Consider the following 17,682-nt stretch of genomic DNA (forward strand, 5'->3'; position numbering starts at 1 on the left):
AAAGGAGTGATGAGGTAATGCTACCTAAGTCCTTGGGACAGAGCCAATAAGGGGATGCCACAGACTAGGCAAGCAAGCCTAAACCAACGGGAGAGAGACAGCACAGCTTGAAGAGATAAGATTCAGGATAAGAATGGAGAATCTCGGGCGTGGAGTCAGCGAAGACTCCGGAGAACAACCATCGCGGAAGTGGAAGAACCTATGTCAGCAACGTAGAGACGACGTCAAAAGAGAGAGAGAACGGAACGCCTGGCCAGCGTCAGCTCTCCTTTTCGGGTATTAGCTTTTATATTCTGTGACCACTCAGGGAGTGTCAGAGAAACCTAGTGGGTGTGCATTTAGATCCTAGTTTAGGTAAAACTGTATAACCTGCTGCAAACTGCATGGTCTATATCTAACCAGACGTATAAGCTATATGCATATGGTCTAACAACGTGAATAAAGCGAATTGAGAGTTAAGAGAGAATTGACTCTTCTCCTCTTTGTACTAAGCCAATAACCGTTACTGGTGACCCCCGGTCAACACAAGCCTCAGCAATTGCCAAAGCCATCTTGCAGTCTCACCACTTCTAAAATACCTCACCAACTCCTGAGCTCAAAGTGCCTCTCATACTCGTAATTCCTAACCAATCAAGGAATTAGAAATATAATTTTTCCCGGGCAAGCTCCCAGTTCTTATGACCGATGAAGTTGGTAAAGCGGAGTTATTTAAAAATTCCAGAGGGAAACTTTAAACAACTGTCATAACCTACAATTTTAAGTGTTATGTTTGAGATGCGACTCTAAACTCAGGAATCAGACCACTAGTTCTCAAGGCTTTACATTAAACTAAATTAAACATTTTATTAATTTACACAGGTTAAAATATATGTGCACATGGCTACAAATTACTACTATCTACTATCATAACTTTTAACAAATTCCCAAACTAATCTCCATTAAGGCAACAGCAACGCAGAGACTTAACCAGAAACAAGGCAAAGCATTTTTACCTCTCAAATTCAAAATGAGGTTCTTTTCATTGTGAAGCCAGTTGGAGGCTCTCACATTGCCTCTGCTCTGCACACCCGAAAACTGAAGTTATACCTACCACCACTGATTGAATTCAAATTCTCATTGTCTCACCAGCCTCTTTGAACTTCACCTTTTAACAATGAAACCCCTTTGATTGTACCAATTTTATTAGTAATATAAACATATTGTTTATATCAGTTCTGTTGAAGGGTCATGAGGACTCGAAACGTCAACTCTTTTCTTCTCCACCGATGCTGCCAGACCTGCTGAGTTTTTCCAGGTAATTCTGTTTTTGTTTTGTTAAACATATTGCTTGTTAGCTGCTAGAAAGGTGTCAGTTTTCACCCCCCCCCTTCTTGAATGCTCTATTCAGAAAATGCAAATGCACGCTATCTCTCTTACACATCAAAACTAGTACTCAAAGCACCCAGACTAGCTGGCTTTAATCCAATTAAGACACACCCACAGACTAAACCTCTATTTTAACAGAAAAATATTTTCCAAAATATTTTATACATTAATAGCTTCATGACATCTCTTCACTTCAGTCTCTGAAGGCAGCAGTTTGGTACATACAGGCTGCCGGCTTTTCACACTTGTTGGGCCTTAAACTGCCCCCCTTACAGTCTTCTCTCCTTTATACATATTTTCCCCTTTAAATGCAAATTCCCATTGTTTCACTATGTCTTTGGACTTTATTTTCCTGACAAAATCTCTCATAGCATTAAGTTTTACCAGTAATCTTTGGGAAAAATAAATACACAATTTCTAAACTTCACCTGGCTAGGCGACACATTCCTCTCCCTCTTTATGAAAGCAATCTAGCCTGGTTTATTTTAAAATGCACATGTTCCCTTGACAGCTATGTTTCTAAACTTCCTCATGTTTACCTAATTAACATTTCAAACCCAACTTCTCCTCTTACATCAAAGCACCCAGGCTAGCTGCCTCTAATTCAATTAACTCTCTCTCTCTCACACACACACATATATATATATATATATATATAGACACATCCCACTATTACTCTATTTTACAATAAATTCTAATAACATTATGGAAATTATTATATCTTCCTGGCAATCATCAAGATTTTCACTGATAGGAAATATGTTTGCGTCATTAAAGAAAGTACTATGAACCTGGTTACCAGTTCTCAAAGAAAAAAGCATGCTTATTGAAGAATGGAATTCCGAAAACGCTGATGAAATCCTGAAATCTTTTTCTTAAAATAAAGTTTGACATATTCAGTCACCACAATCTGAGGGCCAGCGGCTATCACCACAGCCACTGAGCAGGTTAATAATATTACAGGTAATGCTAGACATTGTACCAAGGTTAGCAGGCATAGTGATGAATTTAACAGGAAGATCAACATCTTGGATTATTTAACAGTCAAATAAATGCAAAAATAACAAAATAAATACAAATGCCCATGGCTCAACCAGCACCTTGGCAGGGCAGTGTACTGGTTATCACACAGGATTAGCAGCTAAGAGAGAGTGAACCCAAATCTTAGCATAGCAAGATGTGAAACAGAATTCACTAAATCTGCTAGTTCATGGATTTCAATTCAAGAACATACAAGTTTTAAAAAATTGTTGCAGGACAAAACCTGCAGTTTCTTTTCCTAAAGTCTGATTGCTATTATTGAAGATGCTACTACTCACGCAGCATAGGCTTTTGCAATCCTCATAAATAGGACTTCGTCGCCTCCTTTATCCGGGTGATGTTTGAGCGACAACTGTCGATACTGTTTTTTGATTTCTGATACAGATGCTCCCTGAGTTAAGAAGAGATGAATACACACCAGTTAGCCATAGGAAAACTTATTCTCCATTTCTTTTCCAACACAAATAAAATTTAAAAATCAATTTGAATGCAAGTCAACTTTTACAGAGATGAGCTTTGCACTCCAGAATCATTGGAAGTATCATTCACTCACTTGGATCAAGACTGGGAATTCTGCACGTCTGAATTTTGTGCATTGCTACAAAGCTGACACGTTTAAATTTTAAAAACTCCATCAATTGAAGTTTGTTGTAATAGCAAAACATTGTACTGTAACACAACAATAGTAGTGCATTAGTCACTTTAGAGTTGGCCAAGACTGTGCAAAGCCCATTCTTTGGATGAGATGTTAAACCAAGACTGTGTCTACCTGCTCAGATAGACATTCAACATCTCATCAACAACTTATATTATATAGCACCTTTAACGCAATGAAATGCCCTAAGGTGCCTCATAGGAGCATTATAAAACAAAATACGACACAACCACAGGAGGAGATATTTGGTCAGATGGCCAAAAGTTTGATCAAACAGGCAGTTTTTAAGGAGATTCTTAAAGGGAGAAAGCGAAGTGCCGAGACAGGTTGGCAACTGAAGGCGCAGCCACCAATGATGGAGCAATTAAAATTGGGGATACACAGGAGGCCAGAATCAGATAAGTGCAGATATGAGGGTTGTGGGGCTAGAGAAAAGTAGAGATTGAGGGGGCACAAAGCCATGGAAAGATTTGAAAACTAGGATGAGAGCTTTAAAATCAAGATGTTACTTGATCAGGAGTCAATGTAGATCTGTGGGCACAGGGGTGACAGGGCAAAGGGACTTGCTGCAAGTTAAGGTAGAGGCAGCCAAGTTTTGGATGACCTCAAGCTTATGGACAGTAGAATGTGGGAGACCCAGCCAGGAGTGTGTTGGAATAAATTGAGTCTAGAGGTAACAAAGGCTTGAATGAGGATTTCAGTAGATGAGCTAAGAAAGGTCAAAACTGGGTGATGATATGGAGGTGAAAACAGAGAGTTTTCATAATGTCACAAATGAAGTCAGAAGCTCATTTCATTACACTATTACATTCAGAGAATTTCCCTGATGTCCTGGCCAGCCATCAAAGCTCAACCAATACTCCCAAGCAGGTTAATTGGTCATTCATCTCATTGCCATTTAGCAGGTTTTGTGGTTTCCACGTCTATGTAACAGTCACTGACTGCACTTCAAAAAAGTAATTCCTGCAAAGCACTTTTAGATCTTTCTCCGCTGTGACAAAATGCTAATTAAAGTTTTTCTCCTTTTTAAATGCTGCAGCACTCTCAAATGCTAGAAAACAGACAGACAGCAGGATAGAATTTATAAGGGACTTGCATACTTTAACTTCACAAAGCCCAGCACTCTTCCTCCTTTCTCCACCCATGCGCTGCGCCCCCCCTCCCAACCCCACCACCACCACCCCATCCACCCCTTAGTGCCATACACTCATTAACTTTGCATGCCATGCTATAAATTCCAAGGTGGAAATCTGAGACAGAGTTTCAGTTTACTGAAAAAACATGTGTTACATAACGTACAACCTAAAATTAAAGTTCAACTTAGTATCTGATTACCAAAGCTACTAAGGTGGACTATCAATGTTCTGACGCAACCAAATTCAGCTGGAGATGCAGGTAATTATATGGAGATCACTATCTCACCCCAGTTTAAATGGCAATATTCATGACAACGGAATCCAGAGCAACATTTTCAACCACCATTTCAATTTTTTTACACTAGGATTGCCAAAAAATATTAGGCTACTTCAGGAAAATCATTCTTTCTGTGTCCATTTTTAATAAGGATCTTCCCAACATCAAATATTGTACATTCTTAAAGGAGAAGCTAACCATATGTTAGCCCCATTATCAAAAGGTACTTGTGCAGTTTCCTCTACATTCATAAACGTGACAGGCAGAGGAGTCGGTTTTATTTTCAACAGCAACCTATTTTAAGTTGCTCTTCTGTAAATCTCCATTTTTGACACACTGGCAGGGTCTCCCAGGGCAGGGAACAGCGCTCCAGCACATCCACTATGCAGAGAAAGAATTTGTCATCATTCTCAGTTAACAAGCCACTAAGGTGCATTTTGCCACAATAGTTAGGATGCAGCTTCACCTGTAGTTCCCACACGTTGTGATTTCTGAGTCTTTGGTGTGTCAAGGAGACAGTAGATAGTGCTCCTGACCTCACTACATTTCCCAACGAAAGAAATCAGACAGCAACTTATTCGAGCTGTGCTAATGCACTTCCTATTGGGCCAGAGATAATGCAATATAGTGCAGGAAGTGACTTCTCCCAAGTCTTCAAGGTCATAGAATGGTGCACAGGGCACAGAACTAGAACTGGGGGCTGGGGATGGGGGCAGATGGAGAAAGGGTTAACACAAGCCCTAGTCATAATACATCACATAATACCACTACCTGACTGAAAACACAATTTATCGTTACTTACAGGGTCGACTCCAAGCACTTCATATGGGTTATATTCTTTCTCCCTGTTTTCTATTATAGAAACTTTGTATAAAAGACAGCACAGTAGTATCCATCCGGAGATCAGCCCTATTTTTCTGTTTAAAAAGAAAATAAATAATTAGAAAATTCTTTGCTGAAATTTACACCTTAATATCTTCATCTTCAAAAAAAAAGGCTTTGTTCTTAGGACATGGATGTCATTGACAAGGCTGCATTTAACCTTTGTAGCCCCAAGGAAGTAATGGTGAGCTTTCTCCATGAGCCACTGCCATCCTTGTGGTGATATTGTTCCCACAACAGTGTTAAATAGGGAATTACAGGACTCAGAACCAACAAACAATAAATAATGATTTACATCCAAGTCAGGGCATTGTGTGACTTACAGAGGAAATTGGGTTGCGATGATATTCCCATGAAATTGCTACCCAAGGTGACAGAGATGCCAGAGGGGGATGGTGCTGTTAAAGTAACCTTGGTGAGTTTCTGCAGAGTATCCTGCAGATCATACATAACACAGCCCACAGGCTGCCAGTAATGAGATATCAAATCTCATAGCAGGGACACCGGTCAAGCAAACCACGCTGACCTGGATCATGTTGAGGTACTTGTGTTATATTATAACCATATTCCATGAAGCCCACAACTATATCCATCTATACCATACACTATACCCATCCATACCATGTCAGAACTAATATAGGAAAGATTAGGCAAGAGATCCTGCTAAGAGAGTATCAGGAGTTAGGAGATGAATTGAACAGCAGGACTTCACAGGTAATAATCTCAGGATTATAGTCCAAACTGAGAGAAAATTGGCATAGGGATGAGCAGATTAAGAAAGTCAATAAGTAGTTTGAAGAATGGGATGAGATGGGGAGGTTATATTTGATGGGGCAGTGTCACCAGTGCTGAGACAGGAGGGACGCGCGCCACTGGGACAGGCTATATCTAAACCGGGCTGAGGCCAAGGTCCTAATGGGAATGATAAATGGGGTTGCAAATGAGAATTTAAACAAAGGAGGAGGCAAAGTAAGGAGAAACTAAAGAAAATAAGCATAAAAATGATCAGAGATTGAATAAAAATCAGAGCCTAAAGGTAAAATAAATATTAAAAAAGTAATAAATAAGAACAATTTGTACTGTTGGTACAGCAACGTGCATGGTATTCAAAACAAGGTGGATGAACTGGAAGAAATAATTTGTAATGAGGATTGGAGTATAGCAGAGCAGGCAAACATGGCTCTATAGAGAACGGAACTGACAACCAACTATTGCAGGATATAATACATTTTGAAAGAAAAGGAAGATGCAGAGATAGATTAGCTGGAATAGTTAAAGATAACAAAGGAAGTAGAAAAAAATATAATTAGCAGTAAAATAGACACTGAATCCATATGAAGTTAAAAGATAAGAGATCCATCAACCTAATACGAATACACTGCAGACTACCAAATAGTGGAAGGGGATTGGTGGAAGAAATATGAATGCAAATCTACAATGTGAGTGGCAGCCAATGAATACTAATCATGGAAAATTGCAAGCAACCCCAAATACACTGACAGGAAGATGTCATAAATGCTTTAATCACAGAAAATGATTCATCTTCAAGGGCTAGGAATGCTATGGAAGAATATGTTTTTTCTTTTAAAAAGACATGGTCCCTTAAGAGGTTAATGCAAGGATTCTGGTTGCTGCTGCTGCTCCTGGAAAAGACAGCATTTTACAAGAAAAGGTAATTAAGCAGTTTTAAAGAAGCTGGAAATCTCTTGACCCCGGTGGGCTGATTATAAGAGGGTTACATGGTGGCTTATGAAAAAAAAACATGCTCTGGGAAACTGCATTTGAAAGCTGGTTGGCTGTTTGGCTTTGGGGGAAAAAAAGGAGAATCAATTGCTTGGGTAAAGAAGACAAAACTCCTAAGCTCCTGACCCAGTCCAAAGCAAAAAGCGAATGGAAGTTGCTCTAAAGTCGCTCCACATTCTGAAATTGACTAACTGGCTTCCTTGAAGTCTGCCTAAAAAGTAGTGCAAGAGTCATCGATTGTTTCACAAACCAGTGCTGAGAAACCAAACGTATAACCTGAATGCCATCATTTATCTTTTTCCTTTGAACCAATGACTTTTAACCATTTGGCAGAATTCTTCTGTTTTATCTTGCGTGCATGTGTTAGGGTATTTAGAAAGAGTAATTATTCTACCCTCATTTTTCATACTGTATGTTAATAAGCTTTGCCTTTCTACTTGACGAGTCTGTTTTTTAATAAACTAATAATTTTGTTGTTTATTGAAGAAACCTGGGCGTGGCGTGGTCATTCTGAGATTAATAGGTAAAACACATATTTGACTGTATAGCTAGCTGGAAAAATCATTTAAATATATTGAGAGAAATGGGTTTTTTTAATTTTTTGGGGGAATATCGTGTTATTCCATGAAGGTGGTTGTGCGTGTGCATGTGTGTGTGTGTGTGTGTCTGCGTGAGAGATTTAATTAAGTTGGGTAGAGATTAATCGGAGACAGGTTGTGTGGGGGGGTTTAAAACATGAAAAGGACAGAGGTGTTATGTTTGAGGTACATGCAAATAGGTTAGATCTAACATTTGCATTTCTGGATAAATTGGGAGTTTGTTTGAATATCAAAGGGAAATCAGAGGTGACAAGAAACATGTTTACATCTTAGAATTCCATAGGTAAACAGAAGTGGCGATATTATATTTTATTGATCCGAAAGCAAAGGCAAGATGGAAGAAGGAAGATCATTTATTTAGAAGGAATTGGGTTTCAAAAAGGTGTGAGAAAAATGGAACCTGAGATGAAAGGTAGGGAATAAGGTATTTTAGAGTTACTGTGGAAATATAGCTGTTTGAGCTGCAGGACTTATTGGATTGGAGCAGTGAGATGTAGCAGCTGGAGCTAGAGCAGAAGCTCTGGGCTGGGAAAGGGTGCAGTTTGAATCAACCATCCAGTCAAGCCAGAAAAGTCTTGGGCTGCAACAAGCAGTTTTGTTCTGAAGTCTGGATTTCCACAGCAGAGTGGAAGAGAGCTAAGATGTCATGTGGTGTGCTCTATTAAAGCTACAGCAGTTTGCCTTGGGTAATATTACTGGATTTTTATAGTTAAGTATCCATAAGGGGGTGTTGCATGGAAGGTGTGTACTTCTGGGTCTGACCAAGCAGCGTGTGTTTTTGGGGGAAATGTGCTGTATGGCTAACCTTAATTGTGCAACTGTAATCTTGTGCTGAGTTTTCTTTTATTCTTGTTAATAAAACTTTTACTTTTAATTTTTAAAATCCCAAAAGTGTTACTGGACTTCTTATTGCTAAGATCAGTACGTCTTATTTTCAGATTACAAAAAAGGGTATGGCCCATAAGCCAAGCTTCCCTCTGAGATTTGGTTTGCAAAGCAATTAACATCCGTCATAACAACACGTTGAGGTCTGTGGAGTAGTGGAACTAGAGAGACAGTGCATTCCACCCATCTCAGTTGTAACAAAGAAGTAAAAGAAAAGACTTGCATTTATATAGGACCTCTCAACCTCAGGCTGTCCCAAAGCATTTCACAATCAGTCTAGTTCTTTTAAAATGTAATCAACTGTTGTAATGTAGGGAACATTAAGTAGTGAAAAGAGCAAAGGAAATCCTGTTCTTACGGTGCATATAGGACTACTTCCTCACTCCGTATGCAAGTCCAACAGGAAAAAAACACTGCTGTATACGGTAATGACTAATGAACCAGAACAGATAGGAGAAGAAGAGAGCAGCATCTTAGTTGTAATCACAACATAGTAGTTTTCAAGATTTTATGACTGAGTGATCTAAGCAGGACAAAGACCGAGGTAATAGATTGGAAAAGAAAAAAACTAAGGACTTGAGAATCAAACTAACAAAGGTAAACTGGGTGAAAGTCTTGAAAAACAAAGCAAAATGAAGAAAAATCTTTAGACGGGTAATCAATAGAGTTCGTGAAACATATTTTATTAAAAGCCAAAGACAAGCAAGCTAATTATGGGGCACTGTGGATGAATAAAGAACTAAAGGGAAAGTTGAATCTAAAGAAATATATAAAAGGAAAAGGTAAATACAAAGAACTTGAGTTTTAAAAAATCAGGAAGGCAAAGGGTATTTATAAAATCAAATGATCAATGATTGCAGAAAAAAAAAGTAATAGTGTTCTCTAGACAAAGAAAGGAAGGAAAATTGAAGGGTAGACCCACTAAAGAACAAGGAAGATAAACTTATAGGTAACGACCAAGAAAAGGCATCAGAGCTCATGGCATAAGGGGTAACATATTAGCTAACCAGTCCTCTATTCCTGCTAACAGGAAACAGAGAGTAGGCATAAATGGGTCATTCTCTGGTTGACAAGGTGGAATGAGTGGAGTGCCATAGGGATCATTGCTGGGGCCTCAACTATTTACAAGCTATACTAAAGACTTGGACGACAGGATCGAATGCACGGATGCTGAATTTGCTGATGACACAAAGGTAGGTAGTAAAGTAAGTTGTGAAGAGGACAGAAGGAGTCTGCAAAGGGAAATAGATAGGTTAAGTGAGTGGGCAAAAAATTTGGCAGATGTCAGTATAATATGGAAAAATGTGAACTTGTCCACTTTGGCAGGAAGAATAAAAAAGCAGCATATTATTTAAATAGAGAGAGATTGCAGAACTCTGGATTACAGAGGGATCTGCGTGCCCTGGTACATGAACCACAAATAGTTAGTATGCAGGTACAGAAAGCAATTAGGAAGGCAAATGGAATATTGATGCTTACAGAAGGGGAATGGAATATAAAAATAGGGGTGTTTTCCTACACTTGTACAGGGTATTGGTGAGACCATATCTGGAGTACTGTGTACAGTTTTGGTTTCCTTATTTAAGAAAGGACATAACTGCATTAGCAGTTCAGAGAAGGTTCACTCGACTCATACCTGGGATTCAAGGGTCATTTTATGAGGGAAGGCTGCACAGGCTAGGCTTGTATCCATTAGAAACAAAAACAAAAATTGCTGGAAAAACTCAGCAGGTCTGACAGCATCTGTGGAGAGAAAGAGTTAACGTTTCGAGTCCAGATGACTCTTCTTCAGAACTAAAGTAGAAATGTAGTGAAATATATATTGTGAAAGGGGGGGGGGGTGGGACAGATGAAGCTGGATAGAAGGCCAGTGATAGGTGGAGGCAAAGGAGAGATTGCAAAAGATGTCAAACACCAGGAGGGAAATGGAAAGCAATGAAGGTGAACAGGGCAAAAGAGACAAGCGAAAATGCTGTCTTGTATCCATTAGAGTTTAGAAGATTGAGAGGTGGCCTCATTGAAACATAAGATCCTGAGGGGAATTGATAGGGCGGATGTTTCCCTTTGTGGGAGAGTCTAGAACTGGGGGACAGATTAAAAATAAGGGGTCTCCCATTTAAGACAGATGAGGAGAATTTTTTTTCTGCTAAGGGTCGTGAATCTGTGGAGCTCTCTTCCCCAGAAAGCAGTGGAAGCAAGGCCATTAAATATTTTAAAGGCAGAGGTAGATAGATTCTGGAATGACAAGGGAGTCAAAGGATACAGGAGATAGGAAGGAAAATAGAGTTGAGGCCACAATCAGAACAGCCATGATCTTATTGAATGGCCTATTCCTGCTCTTAATTAATACATTCATTTGTTCGCATGAGTATTTAAAACTACTTCACAGTAGCTATTGAAGATAACAAAATAGACACTTGAGAGATGAACCTTTTAAAAAATTACAGTTGTGACAGAAAAACAGCAAAAAACTGAAACCAGCAAAACTAAAAGTGGATCGCATCCCAGATCCAGACTGAATGCACCCATGCATACTCAAGGAAGCTAGGGAGAAGATAGTAGAGGCACTATTCAATGGAAGAGGTGATTGTGCCAGAAGATTTGGAAGATTGAACAAAATGTGGAAACTATAGACCAGTCAGCTTGTCAGAGATGGGAAAGGCATTGAAATCTGCACTAAGAGTGATAGAAAATCTACAGACAGAAAATATAATAAAACATAGTCAGCATGGATTTTGAAAGGCTAACATGCTTAAATGATCTGATAAAATTCTCTGAAGAGGAAAAAGTTGACAAGGAAAACGCATATATCATACAATTGGATTTTCAAAAGGCCTTCAATAAGGTACCACACAGTAGGCTCATTTCAACAGACAGGATATGTGAAGTCAGGGACAAATAGAAAGCAGAGAGTAGGGGTAAAGGGTAATTATTCAGATTAGAGGAAGGTAGAAAATGGTGCTCCATAAGGATCAGTGCTGGGACCATTTTTAATCATAATTTAAATTGATGGTATGGAGTAACTGGGTATCAAAGTTTACAGATACCACCAAACTGAGGAAGAATGCAATGTAATACAGAACATTAGAAAAATTACTGGGCAGTTAAATTGCAAATTATGTTGAACATAGATAAATGCGATGGGCTACTTTGATTGAAAAAACTGAATCACCTACACAAAATAAAAAGCTGGATGGGCAAATGACATAGTGAACAAATCATTAAAAGCTGCTTAGCAGATCAGCAGAGCAATTAAAAATCCTACCAAAGCCCTGGGATTTATTTCTAGAGGTACAAAATTGAGAGATTACGGCCAGCAGAAGAAATTGAACAGGTTGAACTTTTATCGTCAGAAAATTGATTGAGGTGATCTGATTCAGGTCTTTAAAATTGGGTTGGACCCGCAAGGTTGATGTGGGAAAATCCAAAACTAGAATCCATAAATACAAGATAGTTACTGTCAAATCTAATAAAGAAACGAGGATAAATTGCTGCACTTGTGTGGTTAAGGTGTGAAACTCGCTACCACAGAAGTTGCTGAGGCAAATAGTTTAGATGCTTTCAAAAGAAAATTAGATGAGTATGGGAAAAGGGAATAGAAAGATCCTCTAAAAGGCAGCAATGAGGTGGATGGAATGAGAGGAGACTCATGTGGAGCAAAAGCACCCGTTGAGCCTAACGGCCTGTTTCTGTGCTGTATATTCTATGTAGTTGGTTGAAGAGGGCAGCTACTTTGAAATGGGAAAAGATTTCATTAAAACTCTATAGAGTAATGAGCAGCAAATTAAAAACATACAGACTCAAAATTACTGTTACATTGGCTGTCCAATTATAAAGAAAAAATGTCTATAGTTTCGACATCCACAAACTGCCCTCTGTGCACTAATGGGCTGAGCCCAAGTGCTGCTGCTAAATTAGATGTAAAAATGCTGCATAACCTCTTTTTTTTTGCTTCTTTGTTCGAGAAAATAAGCAACACTAACATGCTAATTTTGCATTGATCTCAAGTTGCCTTAACAGGATTTAACATGATCAGTTTGCATTTATGCAGTTAACAGAGTATATCACTGTGCTGCACATTCTGGAGGAGGGGGGGAAACAAAGTTGCATTTGCATGGTGCTATAAGCCAACAATTTACCTTTAAAGGACCATTGTGACAGCTATTCTGGGATGGGAGAAAGCTTATATGAACCTTCACAAAGGGAGCGCTCAGTTAATCACCTCCATCAAATATAGACTTGCTGCACTGAACTTTCAGCCTTGATTGTGCAATCACAGTCCCTCAATGCAGCTCAATCCCAAAACTATCTGACTCCAAGGCAAAAGCACTGCCAAACTGTGTCAAGCTAACACTTGGGGAAAGGTAGTTAAAAAAAAAAATCAAGCTTCTGCAGTCTCTGTAAGGTAGAGCAAGAGAGAGCTACTGCAAAAACTGAAAAGGTTTAAGGTAATTATGGGGAGACAGTAGCATTGTGGTAACGTCGCTGAGCTAGTAATTCAGAGGCATTAGCCTGGGAACTCAAAATCTTACCACAACAGTTGGTGGAATTTAAATACAGTGAACAATTAATTCAATTAAACTAACGAATCTGAATTGAAAGCTAGTCTCAGTAACGGTGACCATGAAGTATCATGAAATGTCGTAAAAACCCTTTTAGGAAATCTGCCATCCTTACCTGGTTTGGCCTGCATGTGGCTCCAGACCCATAGCCATGTGGTTGATTTTTTAACTGCTACAGCTCACCACCACCTTAGAATGCAATTAAGGATGTGCAAAAAAAATGCCAGCGTTGCCTGAGGCGCTCACATCTCATCAAAGAAAACAGGTGTTGTGCCACACTGTGCATCGATGAATGACCACCACCCTGTAGTAAGATTGGGAAACACATCCTTTGTGCTAGATGTGACTCCAACCAGGAGATTCCTCCCCCTAACTGCGTCCTCCACCACCGATTCCCACTGACTTCAGTTTTGCTAGGGCTCCTTGACGCCATGTTCATCAAATGCTGCCTTCATGTCAAGGGAGGTCAATCTTACCTCACCGAGGTAATGATCCATGTTTGGACCAAGGCTGTAATGAGATCGGGAGCCAAGTGGCCCTGGCAAAACTCAAATTGAGCATCAGTGAGCAGGTTATTGCTGAATAAGTGCCTCTTGCTGGTGTGTCGACAACATCTTCTATCACTTTTCTGATGATGCTTGAAGGGGCAGATTGGATTTGTCCTGCTTTTTGTGCACAGCACATACCTGGGCAATTTTCACATTGTCAGGTAGATGCCAGTGTTGTAGCTGTACTGGAACAGCTTGGTGCAGGATGGGGCTACTTCTAGAGCACAAGTCTTCAGTACCATTACCGGGATGTTGTCAGGATCAATAGCCTTTGCAGTATCCAGTGTCTTCAGCTGTTTCTTCACAACACATGGAGTGAATCAAATGACTACAATTAGTTCAATTTTTTTCTGCTGTGCAAGCAGGGAAAAAGGCTTTCATCAAGGCTACAGTTGGAGAAAATTCAGAGAGCTCTAAGGCATCATAAGACAATCAGAGACAGACTAATTCTTCAGATATGATGTATTACAAAAGGGCCATGAGGAATAGAAAGGGCCTAGAAAGGTAAGAGGATACCATGTAACAGGGTCCAACATGTTAATCAAACTGAAGTTCATTCCTCACAGTTAATCTGGATTGATTACAAACTCTCAGGGTCTGACCAGCTGATAGAAGCCAATGAGGCATCCTCACATACTCATGCCTTTTGCGATGACAGTCCTGAGCAACAGAATACAATGATCAGGGCTGGATGATCATGATGCACAGTACAGGGTCATCACTTCCAAAGGCCAATTTCCTAAAGTGGGGACTCGGGTGACCTATGTTCCAGAAAGATCTAGTGAATTGATGTAATCAACTACGGTGGGGCATGCAGGCAAAGCTACTGACAAGGTTTAAATATTAGTTAAATCTTCAAAATGACAGCCAAAAAGTGAGGTTCATGGACCCCAGAATGAGGTAAAAGAAAGGCCTGCAGCAGTTAAAGGCAGTGGTTCACCACCACCTTTTCTTTTATTCTTTCAGGGTATGGACGTATTGCTGGCTAGGCCGGCATTTTTATTCCAGCCCTAGTTGCCCTTGAGGTGGTGATGGTGAGCTGCATACTTGGACCACCGTAGTCCATGTAGTGTAGGTATACCCACAGTGCTGTTAGGGAGTTCCAGGTTTTTGACCCCACAACAGTGAAGGAACAGCGATATAGTTCCAAGTCAGAATGGTGTGTGGCTTGGAGGGGTACTTGCAGGTGTGGTGTTCCCATGCATCTCCTGCCCTTGTCCTTCTAGGTGGCAGAGGTCATGGGTTTGGAAGGTGCTGTCACAGGAGCCTTGGTGAATTGCTGCAGATTTAGTAGATGGTACACACTGCTGTCACTGTGCATTGGTGGTAGAGACAGTGGATGTTGAAAATGGTAATGGGTTGGCAAACAGGCTGCTTTGCCCTGGTTGGTGTCAAGCTTCTTGAATGTTGTGGAGCTGCATTCAACCAGGCAAGTGGAGTGTATTCCATCCATCACTCCTGACTTGTGCCTCGTAGGCGGTGGACAGGTTTTGGGGAGTCAGATGGCAAGTTACTCTCCTCGGAATTTCCAGCCTCTGACCTGCTCTTACAGCCACAGTATTTATAAAGGTTGTTCCAGTTCAGTTTGTAGTCAGTGGTAACCCTCAGGGTGTTGATAGTGGAGGATTCAGTGATGGAAATGCCATGGATTGTCATGGGGAGATGGTTGGATTCTCTCCTTTTGGAGATGGTCATTGCCTGGCACTCGTGTGGCTCGAATGTTACTTGCCACTTATCAGCCAATGCCTGAACAATGTCGAGGTGCTGCTGCATATGGGCACAGACTGCTTCAGCATCTGAGGAGTTGAGAATGGTGAACATTGTGCAATCATCAGCAAACATCCCACTTCTAACCTTATGATGGAGGGAAGATCACTAATGAAGCAGCTAAGGCAGTTGGACCTAAGACACTACCCTGAGGAACTCCTGCAGCGATGTACTGAGACTGAGATGATTGGCTTCCAATAATCACCCAACACAAAGGGTGATGATTGTATGACTCTAACCTATGGAGAGCTTTGCCCAATTCCCACTGACCCCAGTTTTGCTAGGGCTCCTTGATGCCACACTTGGTCAAATATTGCCTTGATGGCAAGGGCAGTCACTCTCACCTCACCTCAAGTTTAGCTCTTTTGTCAATGTTTGGACTAAGGCTATAATGAGGTCAGGAGCGGAGTGGCCATGGCAGAACCCAAACTTAGCGTCAGTGAGCAGGATATTGATGAGTAAGTGCCACTTGAGAGCACGGTCAATGACCCCGTCCATCACTTTGCTGAGGATCAAGAGTACACAGATGGGGCAGTAATTGGACATGTTGGATTTGTCCTGCTCTTGGTGTACAGGACATAACTAGGCAGTTTTCTACATTGCCGGGTAGGTGCCAGTGTTGTAGCTGTATTGGAACAGTTTGGCTAGGGGCGTGGCAAGCTTTGGAGCGCAGGTTTTCATTGCCATTGCTGGAATGTTGTCAAGGCTCATTGCCTTTGCAGTATCCAGTGCCTTCAGCCATTTCTTGATATTATAGACTGAATCGAACTAGCTGAAGAATGGCATGTGAGGTTGGGGACCTCAGGAGGAAGCCGAGATGGATCATCTACTCGATGCTTCTGGCTGAAGATTGTAGCAAATGCTTCAGCCTTATCTTTTGCACTGATGTACAGGGCTCCCCCATCTTTGAGGATGGGGGGATATTCATAAGCCCTCATCCTCCAGTTAATTATCCACCACCATGCACAACTGGATGTGGCAGGAATGCAGAGCTTAGATCTGATCTGTTAATTGTGAGATCGCTTAGCTGTCTATTGAATGCTGCATATGTTGTTTGGCATGAAAGTAGTCCTGTGTTGGAGTTTAGCCAGCTTGACACCTCATTTTTAGGTAGGCCTGGTGCTGCTCCTGGAATGCCCTCCTGCACTCTTCATTGAACCATGGTTGATCCCCTGGCTTGATGGTAATGGTAGTGACAGGGATTTGTTGGGCCACGAGGTTATAGATTGTGGTTGCGCACAATTCTGCTGCTGCTGATAGCCCAAAGCACCTCATGGATGCCCAGTTTTGAGTTACTAGATCTGCACGAAATCTATCCCATTTAGCATGGCGGTCATGCCATAACACGATGGAGGGTATCCTCAATGTCGTTTTCGTCTCCACAAGGACTGTGCGGTGGTCACTCCTACCAATATTGTCATGAACAGATGTATCTGCGACAGGTAGACTGGTGAGGGCAAGATAAAGTAGATTTTTCCCTCTTGTTGGGTCCCTCTCCACCTGCCACAGACCCAGTCTAGAGGCTATGTCCTTTGGGCTCGTTCAGACCAGTCAGTAGTGCTACTCCCGAGCCACACCTGGCGATGGACGTTGAAGTCCTCCACCCAGATTACATTCTGTGCCCTTCCCACCCTCAGTGCTTCCTCCAACTGGTGTTCAAGATGGAGAAGTACTGATTCATCAGTACGTGGTAACCAAGAGATTTCCTTGCCCATGTTTGACCTGATGCCATGAGACTTCATGGGGGCTGGAGTCGATGTTGAGGGCTCCCAAGGCAACTCCCTCCCAACTGTATACTACTGTGCCGCCACGTCTAGTGAATCTGCCTTGATGGTGGGACAGGATATACCCAGGGATGGTAATGGTAGTGTCTGTAAGATATGATTCTGTCAGTATGACTGTGTCAGACTGTTGCTCGACTAGTTTGTGGGACACCTCTCCCAATTTTGGCACAAGCTACCAGATGTTAGTAAGGAGGTCAACAGGGCTGGGGGTTTGCCATTGTCATTTCCAATGCCTAGGTAGATGGCAGGCGATCTGTCCAGTTTCATTCTTTTTTGTAGACTTTATAGCTGTTTGATACAACTGAGTGGTTTGCTGGGATATTTCAGAGGGAATTTAAGAGTCAACTACATTGCTGCGGGTTTGGAGTCACATGTAGGCCAGGCCAGGCAAGGTATTCCCTAAAGTACATTAGTGAACCCAGGTTGTTTTTTTTTGTG

The 17,682-nt window shown here is 41.1% G+C and overlaps 1 protein-coding gene across 1 annotated transcript in view; it reads right to left on the bottom strand.

Moving 5' to 3' along the window:
* The window catches only part of sec63 (SEC63 homolog, protein translocation regulator), a 105,285-nt gene that overhangs the window by 60,289 nt on the left and 27,314 nt on the right, over positions 1–17,682 (bottom strand). Inside the window, exons 3-4 of the mRNA XM_078542509.1 lie at positions 5,277–5,391; positions 2,685–2,797 (exon numbers count right to left, since the gene is read on the bottom strand). Coding sequence (XP_078398635.1) covers positions 2,685–2,797; positions 5,277–5,391 — 228 coding nt within the window. The remainder of the gene's footprint in view (positions 1–2,684; positions 2,798–5,276; positions 5,392–17,682) is intronic.

The sequence above is a fragment of the Cetorhinus maximus genome, chromosome 5 (genome assembly GCF_964194155.1).
Source record: "Cetorhinus maximus chromosome 5, sCetMax3.hap1.1, whole genome shotgun sequence".
Taxonomy (NCBI): domain Eukaryota; kingdom Metazoa; phylum Chordata; class Chondrichthyes; order Lamniformes; family Cetorhinidae; genus Cetorhinus; species Cetorhinus maximus.